This window comes from Chiroxiphia lanceolata, chromosome 1 (genome assembly GCF_009829145.1).
Source record: "Chiroxiphia lanceolata isolate bChiLan1 chromosome 1, bChiLan1.pri, whole genome shotgun sequence".
Classification (NCBI taxonomy): Eukaryota; Metazoa; Chordata; class Aves; order Passeriformes; family Pipridae; genus Chiroxiphia; species Chiroxiphia lanceolata.
In genome coordinates this window covers 123,610,953-123,623,015 of record NC_045637.1, presented here as the reverse complement: position 1 = coordinate 123,623,015, position 12,063 = coordinate 123,610,953, and the positions used below count along the sequence as shown (strand labels likewise).

At 44.6% G+C, this 12,063-nt stretch overlaps 1 protein-coding gene across 1 annotated transcript in view; it reads right to left on the bottom strand.

Moving 5' to 3' along the window:
- Nucleotides 1-12,063, bottom strand: part of RAPGEF5 (Rap guanine nucleotide exchange factor 5) — a 163,170-nt gene that overhangs the window by 56,055 nt on the left and 95,052 nt on the right. The window contains exons 10-11 of the mRNA XM_032686305.1: nucleotides 8,978-9,081; nucleotides 8,547-8,635 (exon numbers count right to left, since the gene is read on the bottom strand). Coding sequence (XP_032542196.1) covers nucleotides 8,547-8,635; nucleotides 8,978-9,081 — 193 coding nt within the window. The remainder of the gene's footprint in view (nucleotides 1-8,546; nucleotides 8,636-8,977; nucleotides 9,082-12,063) is intronic.

Sequence of the window (12,063 nt, the reverse complement as noted above, 5' to 3'; positions counted from 1 at the left end):
TACAACAAATGAACACATTCTGCCTTTTTTGACTTCAAAAAAAAAAGTTAAAAGCCTTTTCCACTGTGAAAAGAAAATTATTCTTACCCCTAAAAATATTCTCCTGATAGACCTACACTTTCCAATTCTTTTCCGCTTAAACAACTAAGATAATCAAAATCCCTGATATCATCTACAGTGCACATCTTCATATTAAATGGTTTCACACTAGGCTTTCATGACAGCTCCTCATCACTTTCTCACATAGCAAAAGGTGACAAACTAGCTATAATACATCATAGAATTACAGAGAAAAGACTGAGAAACTAAGAATACTATGATCTAATTGACTGTCATATAGAATAGGTAGCTTTTTCTTCTGCAAATTCTACTCAAACACTAAACACTTGGGCTCTACCAGCTATTCTTACACAGAGTACAAAACCATTTATTTAGGTGCCTAGGTGCTGCCGGGCATCCCGAAACCACGTGTTTGTCTGATGGCTACCTCAGTTCCTTTCTCTCCCTGAAAGGGTCTAAATTGCTGGGTGTTTCTACAGCATAAAAGTATTTGCGGTGATGAACTGAAAAAATACCATCAGTATCTACAGAGTCAGTCCTGATCATGAAGACATAGTCCTGATCACTAAGGATGTTTATCATTCCCCATGCTGACTCTGGTTACCCAGTCATTGGATATAATGGTGAGACAATTCAGGAGCAGCATTCCCAGACTTTGCCTTTCCAAAAGTTTGCCCGAACAAGTTTTAGCGCCCAAGTGCAAGTAAACCCTTTTCAGGCTCTGCATCCTCATTTCTCAGAAAAACTGTCTGAGCTCCTGACGCAAGACTGCATCTTAGACAGATTCCCCTCACTGGCATTTCCCATTAGCTTAGGCACCGCAGCGTGTCACACACTGTCTGCAGCGAAACCCAGACACGATGCTCCTTCTGCAAACTGATTCAGCTCACTACTGTGACGGAAAATAATCCTATCAAAGGGGAAAAAAATAGATTCCTACTAAGATACCTAAACCTGCTTGGAACAAGGTCAAACCAAGTATAGTTGAGGAGAAGGGGTTACACGGCAATGTACAGGCGGAAAACTACAGGATGTCAGATCTTCCCATTTGAGCAGAAGCCAGTGTCAGTGCCGGCAGCTTTGGTCCCAACTTCATGATATCTCTAGAGCTCCTGCTTCTCTTATCCCAGCTTCAGGTCCCACAATGTCATTTGCAAAGCCATTCAGCAGAAAACTCTTCACACTCTGCTGCCAGCTGAACTGATAACTCACTCAGTTGTCCTACCTGAAAGAACCAGTATCTTATTATAATCTTGGATCCTGATTAATTCTTTTCAAACTGCAATGTGCTGCATGTGATAGACCAGGTCAGATCAAAGACCCCCAATAAAAAAGAACCAGGTCTTTGACAGCAGCCAACAGAGGATGCCCAGGGGAAGAAATAAACTAAGAAAAAGACAAATATAGAGTTATCTTTCCAGGACACACCCTCTTAGCTTCCAGCAACTGGCAGTGTAGACTTTCTAAATGGGAAGTTGTATCGACATTACTGCAGTGATGAAGTTCTTGCCAGGATTTTGCCTAATTTGTTTTTAAACCCTTCCAATCTTTGGCCTCCCCAAAATCCTCACAATAATGACTCTCACAGTTCAGTTGTCCATTATATCAGAAAATTACTTCTCTTCATGATTTATAAACCAAATTATTTCACTGTGTTACAAAACACTTGGTATATTATAAGAAACAATGAACAATCTTTCCATGTCACCTTCCCCACACAATTCAGTCCTATAGATCTTATATTCCTCCTTTACCAAAGTTGCCTTCCTATGAAGACCAGACCTAGACTATTTATTCTTAGATGTATTTAATCTATAACTGTAATCACCCCTGTTTCTCTTTACTTCATTTTCAACCTTTCTGAGCTGGGGGAGAAGAAGGAACCACATTATACATACCATATTACACATTTATGCAATGTTATAACTATGGTTCTTGCTTGTCTTCTGTCCTAATTAGCCTAAATACCATTTGCTTTTTTACCAATGCTGATCAAAAAATTTCCAAGAAATACCCCCACTACCTCCAAAGACCTATTTTCTGCATGATAATAGCCAATTTGGCACTTCTGTTGAATATGTATAATAAGGATTTCCTCTTCTCCATGGTAGAAAACGCATTACTTTGCATTTTTCAAACTTGGATCCCATCTGCAATTTTATCCTGCAGTCATGCAGATTTTTATTCCTTTCATCTTTCTTCAGCCACAGGGCTGGTTTGAGGGGACCCACTCCCAACTTATTTTTCCCAGTTCTACACTGCCCTATTCTTCCTACTTTCATGAGGCTATTTTTGAGTTGGATCAGCTTCCTGATCTATCACAACTCAAACAGACAGAGGTGGGGATAACAGGGTGTACAAGAATATAACCTTGCACGGCCACCAAGGTGAAACCGGACTTTATTTATCACAAGACTCTCAACTGTTTAATAACATCAGCACATCATGTTACCTCAGATTTTCATTCCACACTCAGCAGCACCCAGTCTCCAATGGCGAATTCCCTCCATTTTAAACACTAACAACTTACTCTCACCTTTAATTTTCTCTCTTTTAAGTAATGATCAGTCCTGAAAAGCATCTTCTTCCTTATCAAAACAATCTTTAAGTTTCTTTAAGGGTTTTTGGCAAGAGACTTTATCAAAAGCTCTTTGGAAATATAAGATGCAGGCAGACCAGACCGTATATATCCTCACACTGCTTCCTATCTTTAACAGCTCTTCAGGATACAAAAGATCTGAGCTGCCTGCAAAAAAAATCCCCACGTTTCTCTCTTCTCAGTACGATGTTTCTGCATACATTTCTTTCTTCTGCATTTACTGTACCACCACCCAGTTTCCCAGTACAAAGGCATAACTTCATGCTGGAATTTTGCATCTAATCAAACTCCTGCAATCAAGTCCAGCTGCTAAAGACACCAGTCCTTCTCTCCTGCTGCCCTCACCTGCGCATTTCCCACTCCCTGCTGCCGTCTGAATCAGGGGTAAACTTTGTGTCACTAATAGATTAAGCGGATCAGGAGACTGATCCATCTTAAAACTAACAATTTAATATTTCCTAGGTTAGTATCAACTAGAACCAGCTCCATACTTGGGTCTGCTAAGAATCACACAACAGGCTGTAGAGGCACAGAGGTACCAGTGCAGTGGCAAGAGTGAGTGGCCAGGAAAGGCTGAACTGCTTCTTTTGACTACAGTGCCAGTTGATGCTGGAATAATGTATTGGTAAAATGACAATCTTATTACTTAGATGTTCCCCAAATGGAACCATTTCTTTTAATTGGCATCACATTTTCCACCTTCCCCTGCCACTCAAGCTGATTTATATGATAGATTACACATCACTGTTAGGAGTTCAGCAATTTCATATCAGAGTTCCTTTAGAAGTCTTTGGGGAGTAATAAGTGATCCTGGTGATTTGTTACTATTTATTTTATTGATTTATTCTAAACCTACTTCTACTGACACTCCAATTTGAGATAGCTTAGACTCATACTGCACAAAGCAATGGTCCTCTGCAAGAACCTCCTCAGGTTCTCTCACATTAATCATTGAGATATATTATTATTTTAGCTTTTCTGCAATGCTTACACTCATGTACTCCAGTAAACTTTTGATCCACTCCTATGGACACGGCAGTAATATGCATTTAGCCCACTCAGTTCACCAAATTTTCCTAAAACTTTGTGGGAAAGTTTATAAAATCCCTCAAAATTATGATCGAAAACATTTCATTATAAAGGAGTGGTAAGAGGAAGGGTTAGCAGGCATTTATTCTATCTATCCTAAAAGCTGGAAGGTAGGATCACAAAGTGTTGAGCGAATATTTATTCCTGTTGACATCAGTCCATATGCATCAGATACACCTATGTTGACCATGTGGCAGTCAGTCACAGGAGTACATTTTTTAATACCTTTTAATCATCGGTAAATAGCATAGTGAGCAAAAGACCTAACAACAACCATCATAGCTAAGAAACAAAAGATATAAAAAAACAATCAGATTTTTTTTCTTGGATCATTAAATAAAATACAGCCACCTGGAAAAGGTAGAGCTATATCCATTTTTTTTGCAACATCATTTAGCAGCTGACTATGATCAGTTCATGCAAGATAGTACCATTCTCATACAAGGTTACGTACAGTTCCACAGAGGTGTCATGGTCCAACATCAAAGCAGTGTCATTGATGCAAGTGTAGAAACAGAATGTACTAAACAAAAGTAACCCTTACACTAGTAACCCTGGCACTTCTAGGACAAATGGACACAGTCTGAAGGCCCCTCCTAGGTGCTAAACCTAGGATCATAAGCTGTTACACTGCTGCTGTGGGACAGAGAAGAGTTCCCAGCAACCCAGGGATCATGCACAGTCCCAGATAAGATGACACAGCATGGCACAAAGGTCATTACTCCTTTTATTTTCCTATTCCGAAGATATCCAGACCATACTTCTGTATCTCTTCTAGCTACATCATGAGAATTTGTTCTTTTTCTGTACCCTTAATCCTTCTCCAGGCCTTCCATCATTTGTCATCCTAACGTCTGCAACAGCCTAACAAAAATATCATGCCTCCTCCTTGCCACAATCCCTTTCACCCAGTCCACTACAAAGATACATCAGTTAAGACTGACACTGTCATGTTGCTCCAGCCATACCATTCCTCATTTCCTTTTTCTAGATCTCCATTCCACTGCTTCTTGCTCTCAAAGACCTTCACAAATCAATCTCTTCTTCTCTCTACTCATTCTCCAAAATGAATCTCGCAGCAGGGAGATAAAAGACAGGTGGTGTCAGCAGATTCAACGAGGGAGATTATGTTCTACTTTGGCAATGCTCTGTTTAAGCTGCCTGAGAGAGGTGGCCCAGTGGACGGAAGGAAACTGTCTGAGGGATCCAGACAGGCCTGGAGAAGTAGCAGTGAATGTGATCATCACTATGTCATTCCAGAGGCTGCCAAATGTTGAATGCAACCACCACATGCCAACATAGTATGTTTGAATAGAGACCAGTAAGAAGATACTCTGAAGACTACATAAGAATAATATCCAGAGAAGAAAATGCTGCTAACGCTCAAGAAATAAAAGATTTTGCAGAAAATCTGAAAGAAATGTTGTAGTCAATGGGAAGGGATTAGAGATCTTAAGACACTAAGATTTGGCCTCTTGGAGATTACTTGTTCAAATCCCCATCCTTGATGAGGATTAGCCCAGGAGGTATGCCTTGCATTTTCTGCCTCGATATTGACATATTTGAAGTGTCTCACTCTGTTCAGTTCCCAAAACTTCAAACTGCACTCTAAAATACACACTCAGTAGACATTCCCCACTGATTTCAACAACCTGAGAGATGACTCAGAAAAGTAGTTCATTACAGAAATTTAAAATTTCCATCCATCTCATGGTAGGGAACAAGAACAGCGTTCTTGGGAATTGGTACATTACCGATTATATATAACTCAGTGAGACAAAAACTTCCATCGAGATGGAAGATAGCAAGCCTTTGTTAGTGGCAAGCCCAAATTTAAGGTGATGTCTCAAGAACTTGCACATACTCCCTGACACAGTCATCACAAGAAACCCTCAGTCATTAAACAGCTATTGAGCATGTTAATCCTAAAGAGTCTTGCAAACCTCAGGCTTTCAAGACATCCTGCCTACAGAAGTCACCTGAGCAACAGACTAGTCTAGCTGTGCAGATTGCAGTGTCTTCTTCAAGTGTCCTCAGCTGCTGTAACAGTGCTTTATCAAGTCACAGGCTATGGCACAAATCTTCAGGTTGGGTCCCTACTGTTTATTATAGCAGAGTTTATTAAGCTGAGTGCTTAAGGTACCTTGCTACAGGTTTAGCAGCATTTGTAGGAAGTCTTAAGGCCTGGGCTGGTCCCTAGTTAAATTTATTCCAGACCAGCCCCAAAGCTTTCTTTACTCTTCCAAGTGCAAGCGGTACTTGCTGACTTGGGCTAGAAAAGGGAGGATAGCTGGAAGCAATCCATGGTGCATCATTCAGCCATGTCAGTGTTTATAAGAAGCTCCAGGACCATGCTAGCCCCAGGATAGCGGAGTTTTTTGTTAACAACCATAGAGGGCTGCAGTTATGATTCAGTATACAAAAGGTGGGAATGAAAACATGCAGGGCATCCCTCCTTGGGAAACAGTGCAAAGGGTCAAACAGAACAACAGCCCCTTGTGCGTCAGCATATGTAAGAACAGCCCTTTCTCATGTTCTTTACAGACACAAATAAACAAACTGCATTGGGGGCTGCAGGGAAAGCAAGAGGTCACGGAATTCACCCTGGAACTGGCAAGGAGACAGCAGGAGCAGCAGCTGAGTACAACATCGTCCTTTTCTGTTCCACAAAGCTAGGTCTGCTAAAATACAAGCCTGTGGAACTCTGCAACTTGATATTAAGATGGGCCAGATTGGAACTAGAAAAAAATACAAAAACCAGTAAATCCAAGTACGCAAGGATGGCAGAAGGATGCTGTCAGGTGCACACACAAAGATGTACATATGTACAGTCAACATCCCATACTTCCTCATGCCAAATGTCACTGAGTCTGCAAAACAAACTGATAAAAACCATTACAGGAGCCTCCTCCTCATAAACCACTGGGAAACATAACTCCCAAAGTCTTTTATTCTGATGAAGTTCTATATTACCAGATTAATAAAATCAGAAGAAAATGATATGAGAAGCTACCCTTGAGGGGGTGAAGGGCTGCTGGGCAAGGTTTAGCACACATCCCTGTGATGGCAAAAAAATGAAGGCACAGCTACTTTTTTCTGTCCCTTGGATCCAGTTAACGCTGGCTACAGGGCACAGCCTAATTGTTTCTTTCTAAAAGGAGTCAGGATAAGGCAGAAGAGGTGAGTGGAAGCTAATCAACCTTTAAATACTTTACCATCTGCTGACAACCAGGCAGTGGTTTAGCATTTGTTTTGAGAACAGTTTACCAGCCCCTCTCACTAACAATAAGACCAGGCTTACGAACAGCCTTTCGGTGATGGGAGGGAGAGACCAAAGAGAAAAAAAGAATAGGCAGCACACGGGAGGATGTATCTAATGCTTTATGTCAGGAGTGCTTTGCATTTACAAACCTAAAATATAATGCATATCATTAGTGAAATTCTGTTTTCCAGCAAGATTGTGAGCTTATAAAATAAGATGAAACAGAATATAAAGAGTGGTAGCTGATGTCCCCCAGTCTGTGTGTGATAAACATTAATGGGTAAACTTATTCTGGATTCAATATTTGACCTTAAAAGGCCAATGAAGGATCCTCACTACATTGCCTATGAGCTGGTTCAAGTAAATTATACTCAGAACTAGTTTGAGTGCATCTGTGAAAGGAAAACAACCACAGCCTCTCTCAGCACTAAATATTAATGTCTAGGCAGACAAAAGCGGCAGTAGGAACACCGTAATAATATCACCGGCAGACACTCTATATGTTTCTTCAGGGCATTGACACATCAGCACTAGGAATGTGCCTATTGTCCCACATTAAACTAATGACTTGTTCTGAGACGTTCCTCTGGGAATCACAGATGTTATTTATAATTTCAGACACTTAAAAGGATTAAAGTGTGTTTATTCTCAGTAATCTCATTTGTAGAGAAAGATATATACAGGCAGCAGGAGTATGCATTTTAACCCTATTGGGGACGACCAAATGCACAGCTCCACAGACAGCCATCTGCCCTCCTCTTTGGTATTTGGGACCTCCAAAAGTCTCACCAGCCTGGGCGCTTTCATTAAAACTATCTATGAATTGCAGGTTACAGGCACTTCTGATAAACTCCATGAGCTCTTGGTGACAGCAGGCTGTGCATACTGCCGAGAAATCCAGCTGAAAATTAAACTGCATGTCAAGTAGCCCGATCCATAGAATAATTGCTCGAGGCTGGAATAAACTACACTCTCTGATTGAAGACATGCAAGTAGAGCATCGGGCGATATGCTGTGCCCTGGGCTATAAGCCGTTTCTATGAAGCAGTTGTGTCAAAGTAGTGGGGTGGTGTCAATACGAGTAGCTTGTCAGTAGGTGAGGTGCACTGCAAGTATCCTGATCAATAGCTGCAGGCTACAAGGGATGGCAGCCCTGCCTGCAGAGATATGGGTGCTGTACAAAGCCCGCCACAGCTTGCGCTACCCAGGCGGCAGCCAAAGCCGAACGTAGATCGGCCCGAGTAGCTGCTGTGCTCGCATCTGCCGAGCGGCTCCGGTAACGACGGTGCTCCTGCCCCGGGGCCGGCGCCTCGCTCCGCCACCTCCCGGCTGCCGCGCCGCGCTCACGGATTCCTCGCATCGCCCCGGGCTGCACATCAGGCTGGCAGCGGCTTGCGGCCAGCGGTGCCCGGCAGAGACCCTCGGCCCGCCCCGCTCTGCCAGCACCGGCAGCGGCACCTCTCCCCCATTCCCGCCCGGGGCCGGGGACACACGCTCCCTGGCCGCCTCCGCCTCCCCTCCAGGCTCGCTCCTTACCCGTCTCTTTGTCCTGGGCGGCTTCCAAGTGCAGGTCGCTGAGGAGATGCTCCAAAATCTTCTCCGGCGTCCCCGACACCACTACGTATCTGTCAGAAAGCAGAGAGTCCCCGGAGTCATCCTCGGTAGAGGACTGCGAGCGGCTGCTCCACTCGTCCTCCTCGTCCTCCTCGTCGATGTACTTGAAGTAAGGCACGTCGAAGGTGGGCAGCGGCCGCTCCCCGCCGCGACCCCCCAGCGCCTCAGGCACCCGCACCCTGCCGCTGCCCATGGCGCCCCGCTCCCGCCGCGCCCGCCGCCCCGTGCCCTAGGCGCGCCCCCCGGGGGCCATCGCCCTGCCGGGGGCCGCGGGCCACCGCCCCGCCCGCCGCCGCCGCCGAGCCCGGCCCGGCCGGCCCAGCCCCGCACGCCCGGAGCCGCGGAAGCCTTACCTCCCGCGCCGCTCGGGGGCCGGGCTGCGTGACCACACCTTCCGCAGCACCAGCGCCGCGCCGGCCGCCTCCCGCGCCCGCTCGCCGCCGCCTCCATCGTCCGCCTTCCGTGCGCAGGGGGGGAGAGCGACAGAGAGAGCGCGGTCAGTGCCCGCCGGGGTCGGGGCTGGGGCTGCGGCTGCTGTCCCGCCGCGGGCTCCAACCGGGGGGAACCGCTGCCGGAGGCCTAAACTGGGGAGGGGGCTCTTTACACCGCGGGGCAGAGAGGAGGAACGGGCTCCCCTTTGTGAGCAGCACTGGGCTCCCTGTGTTGGATTTTAATTCACAGAAGCCAGTGGGGGTGGGAGAGGGGCTTTGACTGTGCGGGTTTCTGTGTCCCCAACGTGGTGGCTTTTTTAATTCCCTTCCGATGAAATAAAGCAGAGGACAGGTAACAATAGTCTGAAAGTGGCAAGTGCTCCCGAGCACGCCAGTAGTACAGAGGCAGAATACACCTTCTGTACTTCAATAAAGGCAATAAAACCAGCGGAACAGGCATGTAATGTGTTCCTCTGAGCATCTCCTAAAATACTCCGTGTACAGATCTCCCTTCTTTTCAACAACTTTTTAACTCGGGAAACAAACACTCTCACAGGAAGGTCAGCCCAGTGACTGTCCCTGGTGTGAATCTTGGCTAAGGTGCAGTTTAGGCACTAACTTTCTCCCTCCGTGCTCCCTCAAACAGAATGGAGCTGAACCATCATCCATTTGTGCACACGCAGCCCGCATCCCCAGTGCAGCCAAAGCCAGCTGACTGAGCAGTGCGGGAGATGAGAGGTTGTTGCTGACTGAGCAGGGCGCATTGAAACACGGCGGCTGCCAAATAGCGGCTCCCAGCGCTCTGCTAGATCCTCCTGGCAGATTTAGTCACCGGAGGGTGAGCGAAACAAAAGAGGCAGCTGTTGCAGTGCGAGTAAATCCAGGTGCTGTTCCTCTAATTCTGACCTGGTTTAGTTATATCGTTCAGTATGTCAAACACACCTATGAAAGCAATAGGTGTACTACTCAAAGGACAGAAAAGAGCATTTGTGCATCAAGAGTAGGTCCAGCAGTGAGAAAGACTTCAAGTGGGCTAAAAATTGATGAGGAACAGATCTATCTTGGCAAAACAAGGGAGAGAAATCACTTTATGACTCCTCTTTCTATTCTTTCATTTCTTATTCTAAGACTCAGTAAATCTGACTGCTGCTTCTGGTTGTCACTGTGGCAGATATGTCTGAAGATGCAGTCCCTGCCCTGAAAAAGTTTTCTTTATCAGTAAACAACAATGTAGAATTGATCTACTAAATTTCTGCAAGGTCAGACGTACAGGTACTGAGCCAATTAATGTCAGATATTCATTGTAACACTCCCAGGAGACATTACTGAGCAGCCGCATTACAGGAATACGGATACATAATTGTAACCTTCCATTCCACTGGCCATGGTTTTTTGTTGCCTACATATTTGAAAAACTGCAATGAAAGAAGCAGCAAAAGAGAAGGAGAGGAAGAACAAGAAACAGGCGCAGCATTAAAGCAATTCAGTAACAGGGAGATTTATCCAAACAAATAAATTGCTCCATTTCTCTGTCCTTTCTCTGGCATCCTCTAAAATAGCCCTGATTCTCATTTCTCTGTGCTCACTGACATTCCAAACTGCAGCACATATGGAGCATATATGTGATGTATGGTGCTGTATTCATACAAACCATCTATTTCCACATAGATGGGAATGGATTTTAAGCACACCCATATACATTACATACATGAGCAGCTGGCAGCAAGTCAACAGGGAGCACTGGGAGGGTGAAAGCTCTCTCACACTGAAAGGACATTAACAATGGTTGTTCTGGATGACGGTGTTTCCCCTTCAGCATTTCACTAAGCAGAAACATTTTCAAAAAACCTTTTGGGTACTTCTTTGTGAATTAACAGTATAAAGTGCCCCAATGGTGAGATTTTCATAAGGCTCTTCCTCTTGTCCTTGCCTGTTTTAGCAATTTCAAAGAAGAGAAAAATCAACCTATTTTATCAGGAAAGATAAAAATTGTGCAAAACTAAGGCCAGTCGGGTTCAATTTGGATTTTCATTACCTATAATAAATATTTGCCAAAAAAAGGAGAGGGATAGAGAATTTCTTAATTTTGCTATCTTATATTGAAAATAATTTAAGGGAATAATTATTATTTCATTAAATTCCCACCTGTGCAGGAGTTATTTTTATGTTCAGTCAGGCCCTTCAGTCATATCATAAACCACAACAACTAACCTGAACAAAGCAAAACACAAAGATATGTCCTGTGTATTTTCACAAGTTCTGATTTCACTACAGATATTACTCTAAAATGACATCAAGGCATGCTTCATTTATCAGAATCTGGAATGGTCTGTGAAATAATTAATTCTTGCTGTAAGAAAACCAGGCTGCTCTCAGCATGCTCCATCTAAATACAGTGGCAGATGAGAAGGAGGATGCAAAGGGCCCCCAAGTGATAAGCAGTGTGTACTGAAGAGCAAGGCAGCATCCTAGCTAAGTCCCTAGAAGTCAGCCAGCACACTGACTCAAGAGACATTCTCATCACATTTTCAATTAATAATGAAGCCTCACAGCACTTTTTCAGACCTTTACACCTGCAACCTGTGCTGGCCACGCGGGGTCACAGCGGCTCAGCGTTACCACCTCTCTCACTTTATGGCTGGGCAGATGAATTGAGGCAGACAGGCTACCACTGGTCATGCTCCAGATCAACAGCAAAATCACAGTTCACTCAGGTGATGCTAGCACCTCAGCTTTGAGCCCCCCACACTGCCTATCTGACATTTATTTCACTCCAGTGCAGAGGGTAGGAAATGACTCCCAGTAGCCTGGATCAGAATACATTTGGAATTGTGCTTTCACAGAGGTAGTAAAGGAAGGGGCAGAGCACCAGAGACACCACAGAGTTGAATCGCTGTCTCACTTTGCATGTGGCCTTCTGCAGACTCTCCCTGTCTCAGCTGTCCCTTCAAAAGCACCATTCACATCCTGCTTGGATGTTGTAATCAATCCCTGGTGCACATTACCCA